This window comes from Aricia agestis, chromosome 16 (assembly GCF_905147365.1).
Source record: "Aricia agestis chromosome 16, ilAriAges1.1, whole genome shotgun sequence".
Taxonomy (NCBI): domain Eukaryota; kingdom Metazoa; phylum Arthropoda; class Insecta; order Lepidoptera; family Lycaenidae; genus Aricia; species Aricia agestis.
In genome coordinates this window covers 440341-463797 of record NC_056421.1, presented here as the reverse complement: position 1 = coordinate 463797, position 23457 = coordinate 440341, and the positions used below count along the sequence as shown (strand labels likewise).

General features: G+C 39.7%; 1 protein-coding gene across 2 annotated transcripts in view; it reads left to right on the top strand.

Moving 5' to 3' along the window:
* Positions 1-7346: 7346 nt before the first annotated feature.
* Positions 7347-23457, top strand: part of LOC121734592 (dopamine D2-like receptor) — a 96894-nt gene continuing 80783 nt past the window's right edge. For both annotated transcript variants that reach the window (XM_042125173.1, XM_042125172.1), the window contains exon 1: positions 7347-7663. In XM_042125173.1, coding sequence (XP_041981107.1) covers positions 7373-7663 — 291 coding nt within the window. In that variant the 5' untranslated portion in view covers positions 7347-7372. The remainder of the gene's footprint in view (positions 7664-23457) is intronic.

Genomic DNA, 23457 nt, shown 5'->3' with positions numbered 1-23457 from the left:
ACAACCACACGACAACCACAACCACACGACAACCACAACCACACGGCAACCACACCACGTGGTCGGGCGTATATTTTATGAAATAGTCCATGAATGAACTAGACCATTCACACGCTTTTCAACATTTTTCAGTCGTTGTCGACCACTTGTCAAATACCGACCACATCGCAACCACGGCCGACCACGTCGCAACCACAACGTTGCGTCGATGCAACGACAGTGCGCGCACATCACCCGCACTCTTCCCCCCCTTCGTTTCATTGACTTACGTACGTAACCATATCGCAACCACTGGCGACAACGCAACCACGTCGGCATTTTATCGGTACCACAACGCAACTACAAAAAGCTGCAGCGACACCATTCACACGTAACCACTGCTCGACGACATTTTGTCGTTGCGATGTCGTGTGGTTGTGGTACTCAAACTCAAACTCAAACTCAAAATTTTTTATTCAGAATAATTTTTTTCAAATATTCTCTGAACGTCGGGGCTACACAGATGCCTACCACCGGTTCGGGAACTAACCCGGCGAGAAGAACCGGCGTAAGAAACTCGCACGGGGCCATCTTTTTCTAAAAAGATGGAAAATTACAAAAAATATATTATAAAATAACAGTGTCATTATGACTAAATAAAATACAACGAATGTACAATTATTATACATATTATAATGAAACAGCTCTGCAGGGGGCGACCTTATTCCCATGGTGTACTATCATTCATGAAATCAGTAACTTTATAGTACGCTTTGGTACACAAACGTTCTTTAACAACTTTTTTAAATCTATTAATTGAGAGATTTTGAACGCTTTCTGGGATCTTATTATAAAGGCGTATACATTGACCTTTAAAAGAATTTTTGACTTTAGTAAGTCTAGTCACCGGAATTTCAAGCTTATGTTTATTACGAGTATTTCTCCCATGGGTATCACATTTTTTCGTGAATTGATATATATTCTTTTTAACATATAATACATTTGATAGGACATATTGAGAAGCAACAGTTAAGATTCCAGTTTCCTTAAATTTTTCTCTAAGTGAAGTATTACGGGCCAACTTGTAGATTGCCCGCACAGCTCGCTTCTGCAGCACAAAAATTGTATTTATATCTGCAGCATTGCCCCACAGCAAAATGCCGTAGGACATAATACTATGAAAGTAACTAAAATACACTAGACGTGCTGTTGTTTCATCTGAAAATTGTCTAATCTTACTTACTGCATATGCTGCTGAACTGAGTCTGTCGGCCAACCCAGCAATATGAGGGCCCCACTGAAGCTTGGAGTCTAGTGTAATACCTAAAAATACAGCTGTATCCACTAGCTCCATAACATCACCATTTAAAAGCACATTGGTTTCCGTTTGCCTTACATTGGGCAATTTGAATTTAATACATTTTGTTTTTTTACTATTAAGTAAAAGATTATTAACACTAAACCAATGTACAATCTTTGAGAGAGCATTATTTACTTCGTCATAACACGCATTAAGCCGTTTGATATTGAATGTAAGAGATGTATCATCAGCAAATAATACTATCCCATGTTTATCTTTAATTAAGAATGGCAGGTCATTTATATAAATAAGAAACAGGAAGGGTCCTAATATAGACCCCTGTGGGACCCCCATTTCAATTTTTGCACCAGCAGATTTTTTACCATTTATCTCAACCCTCTGAGTTCTATTTGACAAGTACGATTTTAGGAGGGCGAGTGCTGTGCCTTTTATGCCATAGTGACAGAGTTTCCTGACCAATGTTTTGTGTTGCACGCAATCAAAGGCCTTTGAGAGATCGCAAAAAACTCCTAGAGCATCCTGCGACGTCTCCCAGGCATTAAAAATACTACTGATCAATTCAACGCCTGCGTCTGTAGTAGACCGTCCCTTTGTAAATCCAAATTGTTTATTATGTAAAATATTATTTATATTAAAGTGCGTTAGTAATTGATTCAGTATTATCTTTTCATAAATTTTACTCAATGTCGGTAAAATAGATATAGGTCGGAAATTAGACGGGTCCAACTTACTACCAGATTTAAAAAGAGGTAAAACTTTACTGTGTTTCATTAGATCAGGAAATACGCCACTTTTTATACAATCATTAAATATAGTCGCTAAGTAGGGCGCGATAACATCGATTATAGATTTAATAACTTTCATTGATAGGCCCCACAAATCAGTAGTGTTCTTAATATTTAGTAAATTGAAAGTTTTTAAAATGTCTTCAGGACCTACTTCTTTAAATCTAAAGTCGATATCACATTCATTTACATTTTCTTTAAGTAACAATATAGCATCATTAGGAGAGTCCTTTAGGTTACTTGTAATTGAAACTGGAATGTCAGCGAAAAATTTCTCAAAAGCAGTCGCAACATCATTGTCGGAAGTTATATTTTTGTTATCTATATTTAATTTAAAATCTGAGTTGTGACTGGCGACTCTTCCAGTTTCACTTGCTATTATTTGCCACGTTGTCTTTACTTTATTTTTTGAATTCTTAATTTTATTTCTAATGTGAATAGATTTGGCAGCCCTGCAGACTTGTTTAAATATTTTTGAATATAATCTTACATAGTTTATAAAGTGTTCACTTTGATTTATAGTTCTTTCATTATAAAGGTCATACAGTTTTAATCTGCTTTTCATAATACCTGGTGTAGCCCATTCACTAAATTTACTCTTATTGTTTTTTCCAACTGTCTTAGAGGTGAAGGTAGTATCAAAATGGTTTTTAATTAATTTGAAAAGATTACCAAATGTCATATCTGGACTACTATGATATTCTAAATTTCCAATCTTAGATATAATTTCACCCCTAAACTTCTCAATACGTTTATCATTAATTGGAATACAAGTACTTTTGTTTTTACATACTTTTTTGAAATTCTTGTTCATGGGGAAAATAGCTCGTTGTCCACAGTGATCAGAGCTTAGTATGTTTAAGACTTCTTTCTTTAAGGAGTCTATATTGGTAAAAATATTATCAATGCATGTAGCAGAGTTGCCACTGATCCTTGTGGGTTCATAAAACAAATTTGTCAAATTATATGATCTTAACAAAGAAGTGAATCTAACAGTGGTTGAATTATTGTCTAAAATATTTATATTAAAATCACCACAAAGTAAAATGTGTTTGTTAGATGCACTTATTTTTGTTAATAAAATCTCCATGTCCTTTTCAAATATATCATATAATCCTAGTGGAGGCCTGTATACACATATAATAATAAAGTTTCCCACCTCTACGCAGGCTATTTCAGTTGTTCGTTCTGTAGAGAGGCTCACTAAGTCCTTACGTTCTTTATATTTTAAATTCTTGTTAATTAGTATGAGTGAACCACCTCTTATGGCTTTTTCTCTGCAGAAAGAACTTGCCAGCTGGTGCATACTATAATTTAACATTATTTCATTTTTCTTGAACCAATGTTCAGTAATACATAAGATATCTACATTATTGTTACTTAAAAATAAATCAATTTCTAGTTCCTTATTTGACATTCCTTGTATATTTTGATGCACCAGCGTAAGTGAACTAAGTTTACTATTTTGAATTAGATCTACAGTGCTAGAGACATCCTCTGTTGTCTTATAGTCTAATTTAAATTATTTTTATTTGGAACATATTCCAAGCTGTCATTAGATGTCATATCATTATGACCAAACTGCTCAACAGAAGCAGTTATCGTCCTACTAGCCAAGTTCTTGGCTGAATTTAAAAATAAAAAATTGAATAGCGTACTTGCTATAAGTCGTGTAAAGTAAAATGATAGAAAATATCTATCTAATGTCAACTTACATAATTTATAATTAAGAATATTATTAATGTCAATAATGTTTATCTTATTCTCAGTTTCATTCAATAATATACAATTATTATTAACAGCCTTATACAATTGGCTATTAAGCTTATATCTTAATTTGTTTTCCCATGGCAACCGTTTTATGTAGGGAAATGTAAATAAGATAACTTTACTTACATTTTTAAGTAAACTTAGTGATTCTATATACTTTTCCAATTGATCTTTATTGACATTTCCCCGTCTCCCTGACAATATTATTAATGTAGTATTCGGGCAGTGAGTAATGCTTAAAACTTTATTTGATATTTGTTCAAATGTAGCACCCGGCATACAGGTATTGCATACTGACTGTCCTTCGTACAACTTACTCAGTTGCATTCCGACACCACGACCCAGCTCATCGCTGTAAATATTGATTGAGCCCGGTCTTGAGGCCAATGATGCATCTAAGTTTTCTATATTAGAGGGTTTGGAATGAGTCTCCACTTCCATAGTAAGATTAATGATATCCGATGAACAGTTTACTTTACATTGGCATGATGAGTTTAGTAATAGAGACTTAAGTCTTTCTTCATTATAATGGGACTCCTCAAGCAAAGTGTTCAACGCTGATATATGACTAGATATTTCCAGTTGTGCCAGTTCATATCTTTTAGTAACAGATTGGAGGGAGGCATGTAAATATGTAATTTCTGATTGGAGACTGCATACCTCTGCCTCATATGAACATATCGTACTTTCCAATTCCTTGGTACTAGCTAAATATTTGTTCCTTATTAAGATTTTGTCTTTTGCAACTTTCGTTAGTTTAATAATATTTTTCTTATTATTTATTAATAATTTACGTACGTCTAGGCTAGCCCTAAACCACCGCATTTGATACGTTATATCGAAAAGCAAAACTTAACACCTTTCTATTATATTGGTTAAAACATAATAACTAAAATGTAGCGATCAGTACGTAGTTTGTTTGATCAGATATTGCATACGACGTGACTATTGTACAGTGCAGTTTCTATTGTACTATGAATTCGCTAATATATGAACATGCGGTCTGTTTTATATCGATGAGATAGTGAAATATAGATTCGGTGTACCTTTGAACTCAATTATTGTTCGGTTATAATGGTGCTCCCACACTGCCTTTAGAAAATGTTTAGTAACGTAAGTAAACATTTGTTAGCAAACATTTAATCACAAATGTTAAACAATGTTAAAAATGTTTTCATGTTAGAAAATGTTTAGTAAACGTAGGTTAACAAATTATAACAAAACAAATTATAACAAAATAAAACACGTGTTACCTTTTGTTTATTAACCTTTTATAAACGGCGTGACGACGCGCCGAACGCACCGCATAGTACACGAAACGCGGCGCGTACGGTGCGGACGAATGTGCAAAGTTCCACGTCATTTCATACAACGAATTATTCTTAAGGCGACACCTTGATAATTTGGCTGTTGCGATATCGATTTTTCTCAGCAATGACTAAAGCTAAGAAATTATAGGTCATTGTTAATATTCATCATGAGTCTTTGTCATTGAATTGCCCATAGCATAACACGATTGGTCAACTTTTATAACACAGAATAATGAATCAAAAGACCACTGTAAAAAAGGGATTCCTGTTTTGCCAACAGAGGAGAGCGATTTAAGCTTCCAAAATTTGTGCATTAACAGGTTTAAGCATACACTTTAATTTGCCCATAGCTTATATGAAAATGTATTTATGGTTTTTAAATTACGCGACAAAAACCATTTTGTCGCCACGCTCTTTCCATTTTTTGCTGTTCCATTTCTTGTTTTCTATGAGAGGCCTCTAAAACATATCCAACACGGTTTTTACTTTAACGCGGCATCACCAACTTCGGCGCGTACGGCGCGTGCTTCCTGAAAACGTGCTGCTCCACACAATGAAACTTAATGTGAACTATATTCGTGAACCGTTGACGTCCTGCAAGTGGTATATAAGCGTATCATGTTATGTTTGGATTTCTCAAAGCGAACTAGAAGCGATATCTGTGTCGCACCTTTGAGAATGTTCTCTGTAGACTGTAGCACAAACAGAGGCGAGGCTGAGCCTTGCACGAACATCTAGACGCTAAGTAATATGACTCTTATACGCTAAGTAATATGACTCTTATATCGAGAGGAGGAGGTAAAAAAGGTTTCATAGAACTGTTCTTGTTAATGTTTTACATAACGTCTTAAATATTACGTATCTCGTAAAATTTTTGTATGTGAATAAAATAGACTTAAGAGTCGATGGAATGGTTGGCCGAATTGTTGCGTGTTTCTTGATCGGGCTATCGATAATGATTCTACAGTGACTCACAATACTAGGCCTTAAAGAACTTTGACGGACATTTAATTTTTTATGTACAAATAAAATAACATCAGTTCTATACTTGAAAATGTCGTTTTTGCCGAACATAAACGACTGATTACAACCGTAGCCAAATATATTCAGAAAATTAATTTCCCTCGACAAATAAAATACACGTGTCAAATTCACAATTAAACCCGCCGTAAACAGTTTACGACGTGTCGTTTTAATGAAAACCTTTCAGTTTTTCATTAAAGCGACACGTAAATTTGCTATTGTTTTTGAATTTAGAGCGAAGGTTCCTAAACTCCTTTGTTCGTAAACCACTTTACCTTTCGTAAACTACTTTATTTAGAACTGGACCACACCACTGTGAATGTAATATTTTGTTTGTCTGAAAGTAGGAGGTTCTGAAAGGAGGTGTCCCGGTCGGTTACATCTGAAATGACAACTCCTTGCCCGATTGGAAAATATCCTTGGAGGCATATTCAAACATATTCCCCATATTATACATAATATAATATATGGCATAACGTTACGAGTACCTTAATTATGAAATTTTAAAATTGCCCCCGATACAAGAATAATAGTTGTAAGTTGATCAAACTCAATTTTTTCAAGTCTGAAGGGCTAATGTAAAATCACGATCGATAATGTCAGCGTTCGAACAAAAAACTATATCAATATCGGTCCAACCGTTTGGATTCTACGATGCCACGGAGACACACACACAGACAGACAGACAAACAGACATACACGTTTTTAACATGGGAGAGCCATGCTTCGGCACGAATGGGCCGGCTCGACCGGAGAAGTACCACGTTCTCACAGAAAACCGGCGTGACACAGCGCTTGCGCTGTGTTTCGCCGAGTGAGTGAGTTTACCGGAGGCACAATGCCCTACCCTATTCCCTTCCCTACCCTCCCCTGTTCCCTTCCCTTCCTGTCCCTACCCTCCCCTACTACCTTTTTCCCTCTGAAAAGGCTGGCAACGCACTTGCAGCTCTTCTGATGCTGCGAGTGTCCATGGGCGACGGAAGTTGCTTTCCATCAGGTGACCCGTTTGCTCGTTTGCCCCCTTTATTTTATAAAAAAAAAACACGTCAATAACACCCCTCTTTTTTTGTCGGGGGTGAAAAATAATGTTTTCCGTATCACCACTATGTCCATCTGTTATTACTAAATCATAACAATATCTCTTTGTTTCAGGGTCACGATGCGTAGAAAGAAACCCGACTGAAATGGAGAAATGCGTGGTTTGCAACCTCAGCGACTACTTCAATCTCAACTCGTCGTACAACTTCACTGACTTCCGGACTTCCAACGACACTTATACACTGACAGATGTGAACGTCTGGGCCCTGTCCCTCATAGTGTTCCCCTTGCTGACCTTCTTCGGCAATGTGCTAGTGATACTGAGTGTGGTGAGGGAGCGGAGTCTGCAAACGGCTACCAACTATTTCATCGTCAGCCTGGCGGTCGCTGATCTGTTGGTTGCGGTGGTGGTTATGCCGTTCGGAGTGTACTACTTGGTATGTATATTTTTATGTATTTTGATATAACCCGTCATAAAATACGTAGAAATTCGGCCATTGTCTCTGTCTGTCACAAGACTAACAAGCAAAAATATTGATATCGAAAATCACACAGAGCTCTATCAATTATTGCCGGTGGAAACAAGACAGAAAAATCATACGTTTGTGAAATAGACAAGTAACGATAGTTCAATAGCCGAATTTCCCCAGTAAATAGTAATGCTCCCCACACCGGTTTCGGTGACGGTGGCCAGTTTAATTGAAACCAGGCCTGTTACGCAGGAGTAGTTTTATAGTGCCCAAATGTGTGTGCAATACACAAGAGCACTCTCTATTTCTTTCACTCTCATAACCCAGTGGGACGGAAGATCGACACGACTGGTGAGAGATCAGGCGCAGGACCGACTTTTTACATGCCCATCCGACGCATGGATCATCTTACTTGTCAGACAATCAGGTGATCAGCCTGCATTGTCCTAACCAAACTTGGAAACAACATGTTTCCAACGGGGGATTCGAACCCACGACCTTCAGAATCGAGAGCCATGCTCTAACCACTAGACCACGGAGGCGTTGAATTTCTAGTAACAGTATTACAAATAACAATCTATAAATATCTCTTAGACACACATGACACAGTAGGTACGTTTTTAGAGTGATCTCTAAAAACGTACTGTGTAAACGAGATGGATAATGTTCGTGCGTCAGTGTAGACAGAAGTAATAAACCTTATTCTACATAGCGCGCGACCAGACTATAACAGCACTAACAAAGTAACAATCTAGAATTGTAGACTATAAAGTATGTTACTGGCACTAACACAGTGCAGCGTATCGCGACTACTATAACATTAATGACGTAATTACTGTTGTGCGATCGCTGATCACACAGCTCACAAACGGAATCATGTTGGAAGTTGTAATTATTGCTAGCCCACTGCAAATAAGCTACGTACGCCCTTCACGTTGGCCCATGTGATGCATTGCGTAGCTGTATAAAGTTTAGACAATAGCTGACTTGCCTGCCTATCATGGCAAATCAAGAGGGCGACTAACGCAAAAAATTAAGCACTGTCCTTCTTTCTTCACACTCACGGCCGTCTTTCATATGCCAGGTGAAAAAGGACGACGCGGAGTCATCGCCAAGTTAGTTTTTTCTTAATGACTCGATAAATATACAACATTTTAAAAATCCGCTAGGTCAGCGTCTCAATGATAGAATTTTATACAATATTGTTACGGTACATGGTATACGGACACGTGGTGCGCAAGTACATACTCGAACCTTCTAGAAATGTCTAATGTTTGTTTACGTGTTTACCCTTTATTTGTTAGCGTGTTTGAATTTAGACCTTATGACTGAGTCCATAAGGTCTAAATTAAATTCAACTTACTGCACTTATCACAAGGACGGCAGTTTTATTGTGGTACATTCCCGAGCCTCCTAGAAATTTCCCACGGTTGTTTACTTGTTTACGTGAATCGGGAAATTTCTGGAATTCGTCTCGCCATATAAAAAGAGCCGCAGGCAGGCCCGGCAAGTCAGTTCCTTTCGAGCTATCATCGAGGCGATTTCGGAGTGATCAATAGTGAGTGAACCAGTGAAACCTGCGACTTGGCTACGACCTAGGACAGTGATAGTGCTTAGTGAGTGACAACAAGTGATTTGTGTTTGTACTTAGTGCTAAGTGTTGTGACCTAGTGTTTAGTGCAGTGTTAATAAAGTCTTCAAGAGAGTCACCAGGTCTTTCTCTCCAAATCCTCGAACCCTAGCACGTAACAACTGGTGTCAGAAGTGCGATTTGGAGATGCCATTGACTCCGAGAGAGGACTTCAAAGGGAGTGTCAGGACAAGGGCGCAGCGAGCTGCTGCCATTGACTCCGAGAGAGGAGTTGCGGAGGCCACACCCACTGGGGACCAAGCTCCGCCCACTGAGGGACAGGCCCCACCCACTGGCCACGCCCACCAGGCTCCGCCCACTTTGGCTGAAGCCACGCCCACTGGCTCCGCCCACCGGGACACGCCCACTGGCCACGCCCCTCAGGCTCCACCCACTTTGGGCATGGCCACGCCCACTGGCTCCGCCCACCAGGCCACGCCCGCACAGGCCACGTCCACTAGCTCCGCCCACCGAGCTCCGTCTGCTCAACCCCTGCCTACTGGCTCCAGCCACCATGCATCGCCCGTAGCTTTTGCGGCCCCTCAAGTGGCTCCCCAATTACAAAGCCTAATTGAGTTAATTCAGGCTCTGCAAGAATCACAAGACCGCAAGTTCGGCGCTTTACAAGAGTCACAAGACCGCAAGCTCGGCGCTTTACAAGAGTCACAAGACCGCAAGCTCGGCGCTTTACAAGAGGCACAAGACCGCAAGCTCGGTGCTTTGCAAGAGGCACAAGACCGTAAGCTCAGCGCGTTGCAAGAGTCACAAGAGTCACATGATCGCAAGCTCGGCGCTTTGCAAGAGTTACAAGAACGCAAGCTCGGCGCTTTGCAGGAGTCACAAGAGCAACAAAAGGACCTCCAAGAAAAAGCGCTTTTGGCTATAAAGGATGTTAGTGACACGGTGAATAAGCTTCGTAAAGACGTCGACGTAATGGACGAACGCGTTACCGGGTTGGGAGTGGATGTGGAAAATGTGAAAACCGGCCTCACTGAACTACAGAAAAAAGTAGTGCGCCTGGAAACCACGGGAGTCGCGACGTGTAGTGGAAATTCTGGAGTGGCACATGGGCCAAGAGTAAAAGTGCCACCATACGACGGCACTACTTCTTGGAATGCTTATCGTCAGCAATTCCAGACTGTTGCTTCTGCCAATGGATGGAATGATGAACAACGCCTGACCGCTCTCACTGTTGCGCTCAGAGGGCAAGCTTTGTCGGTCCTAGAAGCGCATACAGGAAATGGGTTTCAAGACCTGATGGAGGCACTTGAATCCAGATACGGGGAGCGACACCTGGAGCACGTGTTCCGTGCCCAACTGCGTGACAGAGTCCAACGCCCAGGAGAAGGACTACAACAATGGGCGTTGGAAATTGAAAAACTCGTCAAGAAGGCACACCCAGGAGCTGACGCCAAGATGGTCGACACGAATATTGTGCAAGCATTTGTCGACAGAATCAGGGACCTGGAGGTCAGAGCTGCAGTGAGGCTACGTCACCACACCTCGCTTAAGGAAGCATTGGCGCATGCTTTAGAGGTCGAGGCTGTTCGGCGTGACATACGGCAGACATATAAGATCCGCGAGGTCTCTGAGGAAGTCAAGGAGGTTAAGGCTCCTACGAAGAGAAGTTCTGGAGCCATGTGCTACAAGTGCGGCGAGAGGGGCCATCTTCAGCTTAACTGCCCGCAGAAAGAGACCCAAATGGCAAGGATGAAAATGCTCGAGGAACGTCTGGAACAAATGGAGGAGCTGCAAAAGCAAGGGGCCTCGTTCCCTGCCCGGGATCAGGGAAACGAATAAAAGCCAGGACTAAGGGGCGAGTGCTGGCTGACACGGAGGAAGCCCCGATAACTGTTATCTCCCAAGCATGCAGCGGGAACAGTCTTGTGATTCAGGGGACTATTAACAGGACGGATTGCAAAATGACTCTAGATACAGGAGCCTCTAGAACGATAGTGAACCCAAATCTGGTAAAAGCCGCAAGAAGACACAAGAGGAGAATTAACTGTCGGCTCCTTACTGCCTCCGGTCAGCCAATACCCGTCCTGGGAGAAATGTCAGTTACGATTAATGTAGGGGGATCCTCATACCCTCATGACGTTATCGTGGCTGAGATTATGGATGATTGCATCTTGGGTTTGGATTTCATGAAGAAGCACAACTGCAGAATTAATGTCGCCGACGGAGTGTTCAAGTGTGGCGAAGAAGAAATTTTCATCCTTGGAGGTGCTTGCGGGAAAGTTGAATGTGTAAAGAAAGTCATAATACCTGGACGAGCGGAAGCTAGAGTGCTGGTGAAACTACCGCCAGCTGGAAAGAAGAAGTTAAATAGATGCGTGTTGATCGAAGACTTACCTACCAAGACATCAGCGCAAAAACTGATGACGGCGAGAACCCTTGTTAGTGGTAGCAGTAACGCTGTGGTCAGGGTTTTGAACCTTGGTGATCGCGAGATCTGCTTGAACAAAGGTGACGTCATTGGAAAGTGCGAGGAAGTTGTCTGGATGAGACAGTGTAGTTCGATCACAGGCTCAGACTCAGCAAACACCAGCAACTATGGAATAGTGACTGAGCTACTCGATGACTGCAAGAGTAATCTGACTTATTCGCAGAGCATGAAAGCTAAGAAGTTTTTACAACGCCACGCGAATATCTTCTCCAGTCAGGAAGGCGACCTTGGAAGAACGTCGATGGTTCAGCACAGGATAGATACCGGAAACGAGAACCCAATTCGTCAACGAGCAAGACGGATACCTATAGCAAAAGAGAAAGAAGTTGAAGGCCTTTTGGAGGACATGAGAAGGCATAAGATTATTGAACCGTCTGCAAGTCCATGGTGCTCACCTGTTGTATTAGTAAAGAAGAAAGATGGCAGCACAAGATTTTGTGTGGACTACAGACGTCTCAATGATGTCACCAAGAAGGACAGTTATCCATTACCTCGAATCGACGACACTCTGGATACCTTGAGTGGCATGAAATGGTTCTCGACCCTGGACCTGAAATCTGGATACTGGCAGGTGGAAATTCATCCAAAAGACAAAGAGAAGACAGCTTTTTCCACCGGTAAAGGTTTATGGCAGTTTAACGTCATGCCCTTTGGTTTGTGCAACGCACCTGCCACATTTGAGCGACTCATGGAGTGTGTACTGGCAGGCTTAGTTGGAGAGGCTTGCTTAGTCTACTTGGATGACGTCATCATTGTTGGCCGCGACTTCGAGGACCATTTGCGAAACTTAGAACGAGTTTTCGCCAAAATAGAGGGGGCCAAGTTAAAGTTGAATCCGAAAAAGTGTCGTTTATTCAGGAGTAAGGTGAACTATCTCGGCCATGTTATCTCCAGTGATGGAATTCAGACGGACCCGGAGAAACTAGAAGCAGTCCAAAATTGGCCAACCCCTAAAAACAAAACCGAAGTGCGGGCATTTCTCGGCCTATGCTCCTACTACAGGCGTTTTGTTAAGGGATTCTCAGAGATAGCCAAGCCATTACATCGGCTGACAGAAGATAAACGACAGTTTATTTGGGACGAGACTTCCGAAGATTCTTTTCAGAAACTAAAGAAACATCTGTGTGAAACACCAATCCTGGGGTATCCAGAACCTGAAGGTCAGTTTACAGTCGACACGGACGCAAGCAACACGGCCATTGGAGGGGTGTTATCTCAAAAACAGGGTGAAAGAGAAGTTGTAATTGCATATTTCAGCAAATCTTTATCTAAGCCAGAGAGAAACTACTGTGTGACAAGAAGAGAACTCTTGGCTGTCGTAAAGACGCTACAACATTTCAGCAAGTACCTCATCGGCAGACACTTTTTACTGCGAACTGATCACGCAGCCTTGAAGTGGCTACTACAATTCAAGAACCCAGAAGGCCAAGTAGCTCGATGGATTGAACAACTCCAGGAGTATGACTTCAAGACGGAACACCGCAGCGGAAAGGCACATGGGAATGCCGACGCACTTTCGCGAAGGCCGTGTTCGGAAGACTGCAAACATTGTGTTAAGCAGGAATCTAATGAAGTAACATTAAAGTTAACGAAAACAAGTCCTTTGGGCCCATGGGAGAATGATGCTATGAGGGAGGCTCAAGAAACAGATGACGACCTTCGGCACATCCTCACATGGAAGAAACGGGGTGATGAAAAACCAATCTGGAGTGAGTTTGCACCCACTGGCGCTGTCACTAAGGCGTACTGGGCGCAATGGGACAGCCTGATACTTCAAAACGGAATACTCTACCGGAAATGGGAGAAGACCAACGGCAGAGAGTTCCATCTTCAGATAGTTGTCCCAAGAACGAGAGTACCGGATGTTCTCCGTGAAATGCATGATGGCGTATCAGGAGGTCATCTAGGAGTAAAGAGGACGTTAACAAAAGTGCGAGAACGATTCTACTGGTTGCATTGTCGAGACGATGTACAGGATTGGTGCCGCAAATGCACTACTTGCGCTGCAGTGAAGGGACCACAGACAAGGAGCCGTGGGAGCCTGCGCTTGTATAACGTTGGCGCACCGTGGGAACGAATCGCAGTTGACGTAGCTGGGCCATTTCCTGTAACGGAATCAGGAAACAAGTATTTTATGGTTGTCATGGATTACTTCACCAAATGGCCCGAAGTGTTCGCCATACCAAACCAGGAAGCTACAACAGTTGCTTCTAAATTAGTCGAAGAAGTGATATCTCGGTTTGGTGTGCCTCTGGAAATCCATTCTGATCAGGGCAGGAATTTCGAATCGCAGGTCTTCCAGGAAGTGTGCAGAATTTTGGGAATTCATAAAACGAGGACCACCGCGTACCATCCACAGTCTGATGGAATGGTTGAGAGATTTAACCAGACCCTTGAGAGGCATTTGGCGAAATTGGTAGATGACAAACAAAAGGACTGGGACAAGTATATACATACCACTCTTCCTTCTGTCGTACCGTACCGCCGAGCATGAGAGCATAAAAGCTACCCCGGCGTATGTCAATTACGGTAGAGAACTACGAGTACCAGTAGACCTTTTGACAGGAGGATCGCCGGAAGAACCAAAGACCGTACCAGATTATGTCTGCGATTTAAGGGAAAAGATGCGCTATATACACGCCATGGTTCGGGAAAATGGGTTACAGTCAAGTGAGAACATGAAGACCAGATACGACCGGAAATCGAATACAAGCGGCTTTGAAGAAGGGTCACTGGTGTGGCTGCATAACCCAACTCGCCGAAAAGGCAAATCTCCAAAGTTGCAGACCAAGTGGGACGGCCCATACAAAGTGGTTACCCGATTGAATGATGTGACTTACAGGATTCAAAAGCAACCAAGAGGGACATTCAAAGTGGTACACATAGACCGTCTGGCGCGTTACCATGGCAGTAACAATGATGCTCGGGACGAGCATCTCTAAGAGGGGAGTAGTGTTACGGTACATGGTATACGGACACGTGGTGCGCAAGTACATACTCGAACCTTCTAGAAATGTCTAATGTTTGTTTACGTGTTTACCCTTTATTTGTTAGCGTGTTTGAATTTAGACCTTATGACTGAGTCCATAAGGTCTAAATTAAATTCAACTTACTGCACTTATCACAAGGACGGCAGTTTTATTGTGGTACATTCCCGAGCCTCCTAGAAATTTCCCACGGTTGTTTACTTGTTTACGTGAATCGGGAAATTTCTGGAATTCGTCTCGCCATATAAAAAGAGCCGCAGGCAGGCCCGGCAAGTCAGTTCCTTTCGAGCTATCATCGAGGCGATTTCGGAGTGATCAATAGTGAGTGAACCAGTGAAACCTGCGACTTGGCTACGACCTAGGACAGTGATAGTGCTTAGTGAGTGACAACAAGTGATTTGTGTTTGTACTTAGTGCTAAGTGTTGTGACCTAGTGTTTAGTGCAGTGTTAATAAAGTCTTCAAGAGAGTCACCAGGTCTTTCTCTCCAAATCCTCGAACCCTAGCACGTAACAATATAAAAAAAATAACTTAGTTTACTGCACCATCATTGCAATTTATAAAAAATTCGAAAAAACTAGATGTTTGTGATTTGTTTTCAATCGAGAAAATTTTAAGATATCGTATTTTTGCTCAGATCAAATTTTCAAGTATAAAAATGAATAATAAAATCGACAATTTAGGGTTAGTCGCCCCCTTAAACACGAATATGACTGCCTATAGTCTATACGTTCGTGATCGCCTACATTTATTCATCATGGCGTTCACGGACCGAGTTCAAGCCATTTATGCCGTAGCATCGCTTTCGACGTGATTGCAAATTATATAAATCGTTTCCAAGAAGTCGTGTAAAAAGACAAATTAACATAATATATTTAAATGTCTCCTTGATATATTTTATGCTGTAGAGTGTAAAGTCAGTACTCTGTAGTCTGTTCTGAATAATTTTTGTGACACGGAGCTTTGAAAGACTTTCATGTAAAAGGAATTATTCATAAATCGTAATATTAGAATATCTTTCATCTGCCCTCATGGACAGATGAATCTGATCTGTCCTTATACAAGCTTTCGACATCTACTGCGATATCTTTTTCAGAGATTTTTTGACAGCAGTTTATCAGTTTATATCTAATGTTTGAGAACCTTTAGTTAACTGTTTGACTTAAGCCGTCTAATAATAATAATAATCAAGCTCTGAATCATGATCTAGTGAATAGAAGTCAAAAGATATAGTAAAGTGGAATAATTAAAATATAAATAGGAAAAACTTAAAACAAAATGCCGAATCAATTCATTTTAATTAAGTATGTTTGTAATGTTCCCCATATGGTCCGTTGTTAATTCTGGTATATAATAATGTACCAGAAAATGGACAGGTTTTGAAAAATATAATCGTTAAAGCGACAAGCACTCTGGAATGGGCTGTCACCAGCAGTATTTCCGGACCGATACGACCTGCAAACCTTCAAGAAAAGAGCGTATACCCTCTTAAAAGGCCGGCAACGCACCTGCAGCTCTTCTGATGTTGCGAGTGTCCATGGGCGACGGTAGTTGCTTACCATCATGTGACCCGTTTGCTCGTTTGCCCCCTTATTTAATAAAAAAAAAAAAAAAAAAAAAAAAAAAACAGAAATAAATTTTTAGTACCTCACTTTTATAACGAATTTTTTATACTCGAATTACTAAGTCGGTAATATTATTAAGTTCATTTGGATCATAAAATATAATGTAGTGGCTGGAAGTGACGATAAACTCAGCTGCTAGTTGTAAAATATTATATTATGTTGTTAAACCTAATAGGTACTTTGTTCCATAAAACTACAGGAAAGCTTATTATGTCATGTAGCTATGTAATAAGCACTTCTTATGTTATGTTCCATGTATACGAACGTCAACTAAAGCCTTAAATTATAAATGCGAAAGTATGACTTTTTGTCTGTCTGCCTTTTACCCCTTCACGCAAACCGCTGTACCTATTTTGCTGCAATTTGGTAAGGAGATACAACTCATACAACATACATACCAGGAAAGGACATAGGATATTTTTTATCCTAAAAAAGGCACGGTTCCCGCACAATAATTTTGGCGCAACAGAGTTGCGGGCGTCGTCTAGTATTATTATGACATTGATTTCGGCAATTTTAAATTATCATTAGAATTAGAGGTATATATTGCTAGCAACTTCGTTGCCCTCAAATTTATAGCTTTTAACTTTATCATGGCAAGATAAACTTTTGTGAGAATCAAACTATCTCTATGCCAAATTTCATTAATAAAATAAGAGACGGATTTCAGACAGCAGTAATAACAAGTACCTATAAGTTATGTCTCGTATAAGTATGTTTTTGTGTCAAAATTTCTAAAAACCAACTTATAAATTTCTCTCAAATAAAAAATCGATACGAGACCCATTGGCGCGCAACATTTATATCGCGAGTGCAATACGTGCGGCAATAAGGCACCGTTGTCAAAGTGAAAAATCCCGGGGCCCGCCTGCGACCCGGACAATCCCGGACACACGGACGCTTTTGTTGCTCTTATTTATGACACGGTAAAGCCGCGCTTATACCGGCAAATTTTAGGATATTGCAGCAACTAAATTGTTCCGAAGGAGGTGACAGGACATATTATATACGACACGATATATATATATATATATATATACGACAGGACTTCATGACACTGTGAGTTCGTTCTGCGTAGATCGAATCTTTGGGTAGTTGAAGAACCCATGACCACGGCCGCTGTAAAGTAGCCGAAACGTCGGGATTAATAAAAGTGCTCCGCGACAAAATCCGTAAGTGTTTGAACCTTGTAATATAATGAGTGATACTCGCGTAAACCTAAGAAATCATTTTGTTCCGAATGAGTTACTGACTAAGGGTGAAGCGAAATGAGCGTAAAATTTGTGAGTCGTGAGTCGCAGAATTTCGGTTGGCAGAAATTCTGCTGCACTCAGCTTCATAGAAAATTCCTACTTCATTCACAGGAGCGTAGTTTTGTTAGTCATGATTAGTATGAAAAATAATTTACGCGACCGAAATTCTGCGACTTGCGACTCAGAAAATTACGCTTTGGCGTCACCCTTAAGAAATATATTTTAATCCTCCATCAGTCGTCTGTCGCTCTGAGTTTGTATATCAAAGGTTATATGATATATCAAAGACTTTCTAGTAGTTCTGTACGTCACGTTGTGACAAAAATATCATATTAAATTTTTGTGGTAAATATTTAAAAAAATCGGCCAAGTGCGAGTTGGACTCACGCACGAAGAGTTCTGTACCGTTATAGAGCAAAAGTAAGCCACAAATTGTGTTTTTTGCATGGCTCCCATATTTTTTATTTTATTTTTATATTATTATTAATATATTAAAGTACACATATAATAAAGGATTGACGAGTGGAATTCGTTTCATTCGGTAAAAAAATGCGTGCGTCATACGGAAAAACGTATTCGGATATCGAATACGGAAAACGTGTTTTTTTCCGTATTCGTGCTTTCGAATATAGTATGCAGCCAGCCTAAAGCTAATATGCACGTTATTTATTTCAGTTTCACACAGAAATATAATATTATATTATGTAAGTAGTTTAGTTCACTGTGAACGCAGCTTAGCCTCATATCTCCGTGTCGGGTGTCGGGTGCAACACACAATCCGCCCGCAATTTACATTTTTCAGAATATCACCCAAATGTTTAGCGCACCTGACCGAGTGTACATAAGTCTAGAGATCTAGACTTTTTCCTTCTTCTTCACTATTACAGATAATTTTCCTATTTATATTCTATTCGTTGTCGTTAATCAAATTTATTGGTGCGGTATTTCGTATAAAGGTACAAGTTGGAAGCCGGCTACATGAAGCGGCAGCAGACGACGCGCGACGTGTCGTCGCGACACTACTGGTTTCCATGTAGTTCTATGAGAGTGTCGGTAGCTTTGTGTCGCTAGCTGCGGAGGGTATCTCATAAAAATACATAGAAATCAGTGGTGTCCCGACGACACGTCGTCTGCCGCCGCTTCATGTCGCCCGCTGCCAAGCTGCAGCCGGCACCTTCAAGCTCACCACGCTTGGGATACTTATCCTTGAAATGACGTGACACTGCATTATTTTGCTTTATATTGCAATATCTGAAGTCACATAACATGTAGACAGCGCTAGACTGATTTTGAATCACAAATTCAAAAACGATGTTTTTTAGGGTTCCGTAGTTTAATCTATTGACACACACACATAGGAATCAGATATTCAAAATTGTTATCCCGATTCGCTGTAGGTAAAAATAATGACCACAATATTTAACCTGTGAAGGCGGAAAAAACAAAGCTTTATATTCAGGTAAAGTCGGTAAACACTGTCAAATGTTAACCGCCGTTAAATACATAGGAATCCACAAACAATACCAGTAAAAACATTTTCTTTTCTTAGATGTATATTTGTCGCGTAAAAATGTTTGATGTTTGTTACACTTTTACGCAAAAAATAAACTACAAAACTACTTTTTGCTTGTTCTCTTGATAAAGTTCAATTTGAAATCCTAAAAATGCAGCGTCATAATAAAGCCTTTACCTGTAAACCGCATTTAACCCCAAAACATAACATATTTTAGTAAATTACAATGCTCACATATAAAAACTTTTATCGTCAGATGAAATTCAAACACTGCAATTTCAGTTTCACAGTTTGATGGAATGTATGAATGGATGGAATGCTTTTAGATAAATGAAGCGATAACATGCATTCACGTTATCGTTTCATACAATGTATCATTTCAATTTTAGCTCGTGACTGTTTTCAAAAAGAAACTACGCGGGCCCTTTAGCCAAGACGTTTTCCGTTTCTTTATAGAATCGCTGATCAAAATATATGGAACTAGCGACCTGCCTCCTCGAAAATATTCATTTAAATCATATGCTGTTAAGGGCCATATAGACGTTTTATCATTATACTAAACTAGATGTCCCGCGCGGCTTCGCCCGCGTAAATTAGGAATTTTATGGAGACCGTATATTTTCCCATAAAAAATAGCTCTTATGTCCCTACTCCCTTCACTTGGTCTACTCTATATCTGTGCCAAATATTGCCATCAAAATTGCTCCAATATTTCTCTCGTTTTTCCCACATTTTCCTGAGTTTCTTCGGTCGTATCAGTCTTAGCCTATAGTCTTACTCGATAAATGAGCTATCTAAAACTAAAATAAGTTTTTAAATCGGACCTGTAGTTCCTGAGATTAACGCGTTCAAACGTACCTGCAGATTTTATATAAAGAAGCGACAAAGAAAACGTCTTGGCTACAGAAACTGGACCGACTCTTAAGTACATGACGACGTATGAAACTTATTTAAAACTATCTTTCTTGTCAGGCAATCATGTTATCAGCTTGCATTGTCTAAGCAAACTTGGAAATAATATTTTCCGACGCGAGAATCGAACCTACGAGTCAAGAACTACGCTCTAAACCACTAGACTACGGAGGTGTGTGTGTAATAAAAAAAACTATTATTTATACATGTTGTTCGGGTGAACACCGTTATCCTTAAAACCACACAAATGAGCCCGTCAAAATGAACAACTTTTTCTATGAGAACAATGCAGGGAACTCAAATAAAAAAGCCGTCATCATAATGAGCCGTCGTCATACAAATTCCCAGCATTGTTCTCATAGAAAAAGTTGTTCATTTTGACGGGCTCATTTGATGGTTTCAAGGATAACGGTGTTCACCCGAACAACCTGTATAGTCCTAGATGTACCTAGTGCTTAGATATGACCTAAATAAACTACCAATATCCATAGTAAAGTAATTGCTAGTCTACGTTTATTATTCTATTTCTATTCATTACATTTACCATCTTGGGCGCCTGGTAACTGTCTTTCTGCCCGCCATTCCATTAAAATTTCACAACGCGATTACAATTGTAGGAATTCGTTAAAAACTACATTACCGACGACAGAGCCGCGAACGTACAATTTAATCGCAACATCAAAAGTAATTCCACAATTGAAGTGGGTAAGTAACAATTTGAGTATAAAATATGGAGACTTTAAGAGCGGGAAAAGGATATTTTGAAATCATAAGATGTATATTTTACGTATAGCTAGATATATTAGCCAGATAATGAAGTAGGTAAGTTACAAGTTTTGTTAAAATTTTAAGGGAAAAATTTGTATTTCCTCTTATGTTGTAAAATGTTAGTTACCCACTTCTTCCACTCACGTCTTCAATTACGGCAGCCATTTTATGAACAATAACAAGATGGCGCCCGTGACGTCACAGTCTCAGAGGCTCTTTGTTCTGTAATGCACCTTTGAAGACGCGGATTAACTTATAATAACTTACTATTGTGTCTTAGTTTTATTTTAATCATACCTTCAACAGACATGTCTGTAATCTACGTCTGAAATTGGATTTAAGTACTTTTGCGTTATTAAGTACTCAGTTCATGTCAACTGCATGTCATCACTTTTCAGTATAAAGCTGCATTTCCACCAGAGATGTGTTGCGAGAAATGTGTTTTTTAAAAACCAATAGCATGGCTTCATTGACGTGATCTCGCTCAGCGCAGCGATTCTATTGGATCTTAAAACACATTCCTCACAATACACCTCTGGTGGAAACGCAGCCTAATGCTAACCTTCAGAAAGAGAGCGTATTCCCTCTTAAAAGGCCGGCAACGTACCTGCAGCTCTTCTTATGTTGCGAGTGTCCATGGGCGACGGTTGTTGCTTTCCATCAAGTGAAATTAGCCAAATTGGTTCAGCCGTTCTCGAGTTTTAGCCAGGCAAATGAATAGATATAGATATTAAACACCTTAAGTGATTTATTATGTGATGTCTTCGTCATTTTCAGTAGGCTATTGATGCCTCTAACTTAGCTTCTTTTACAATAGCAATCAATTTCACTAGCCTGCTGCAGCGGTTTTTCAGTTGAAATACCACCAACAAGAGTCCTACCCAGATTCTAGAATTATTAAACTCGCAATAATTGTCCGTTTAACATGCTTAGCTGATATATCAGGCATAACGTGAAGTTACATGAATAAAATGTTGATATGACAGTTGGATAAAATTAGAACCCTCGCACCCAAATATGTCACGAATTTCACAAAGTTATGTACATATGACGAAAATTATTACAGGTGTACATAGCTGTCCCTACATAGCCTGTTCTGAGGGATAATGGTATGTTATCAAGTTGTAACACTGGACAAATACACTAATTTCTCTCTGTAAATGCTTTGTTTTTATTTTGCAGCTGTTCAAAGGTTATGAAACTACTGTTAGAGTGTACATGACTAGTTTTTTTTATTTTGATAAGAGAATAGCTTTAAAAGCTTTTTTTTTTGTAGCGACAGTAATTAGAAATGTTTTACTTTAAATTTTCTATTAGAAACTATTTGTAATTTGAAAGTGTGTGATTTTATGCAGTTCTAATCTCAATACAAATCCAATATTTTTGCCGTTTGAAACCGATGTTGATATCGCATTTCGCATTATCGCAGATCAACTTGCAACAAACCTTCCAAACGGTTGCGATCAGAGATTAATGATGATTTATTTAATTTCAATTTGAGGGAGCGGCTAACCCTAAATTGTCGAGTTTATAATTCATTTTTATACTTGAAAACAAGCCCCGAATTGTTTCATTTTCTAAACATACTACATTATTTTTCCAAGAATTTGATCTGAGGGAAAACACGATATCTTAAAATATTCTCGATAGAAAAAAAATCACAAAGATGCATCCAATTTTCATGAATTTTTCATATTATATTGCCATAACCGTGCATTAAACTAAGATACAATATTTTAACACATTGTATAAAATTATATCATTGAGACACTGACCTGGCGGACTTTTAAAATGTTGTATATTTATCGAGTTATTGAGAAAAACTAATGAATCCGCGTCGTCTTTTTTCACCTGGCATATGAAAGACGGGCGTGAGTGTGAAGAGAGTAGGACGATGTTTGATTTTTTGCGTTAGTTGCCCTCTTAATTACAGTTAAGTAAGTATTTGTGAGTGTAGTAGTAAGTTTAGTAAACATTCAAATACATATTTTCAAGTTTTCAAGTATTTTCAAGTCTGAACACATGATAATGGCGTCTTGTGACGTGTGACATCTGGCTGTGACTTGTGACACGGGTTACCATTACTGCTTATAAACTTCGCGTCACATTCGCGACCGTCTTAAGAGTTTGTGATTGTAAGCTGTGACACCGCTACGGAAATTATTCTTAACAAAACTCTGTAAATATATTTTAGAATCGTTAGATACAGTTTCGTAAGCACATATTTATATTTCGTTATTACAACCGACCCAAAGTAAAAAAATCGAAAGAACTTATTCAAAGTGATCCATATTTCCATACCAATCTTCTACAGGGTGTAACAAAAATAAGTGATAATACTATTGGGTGTGTATGGGTCTTCTATAATATAGATTTCTATGTGAAATTAGTTATACCGATGATATTTTTTTTTCACCTTTGTATGTAAAAATTTATGACGCGGAGGCGCTTGCCCATACAAATCACAAAAAAATTGCATTTTCAGCGCTGCTACTTTCACAGTGAACTCTTTATAAGAGACTTATACACACCCTAAAGTAGTATCGATTATTTTTGTTACACCGTGTATATGTCGCAGCTGACTGGTTTAAATAGCCGTTCAATCATACAGCTAGCCCTTTGACT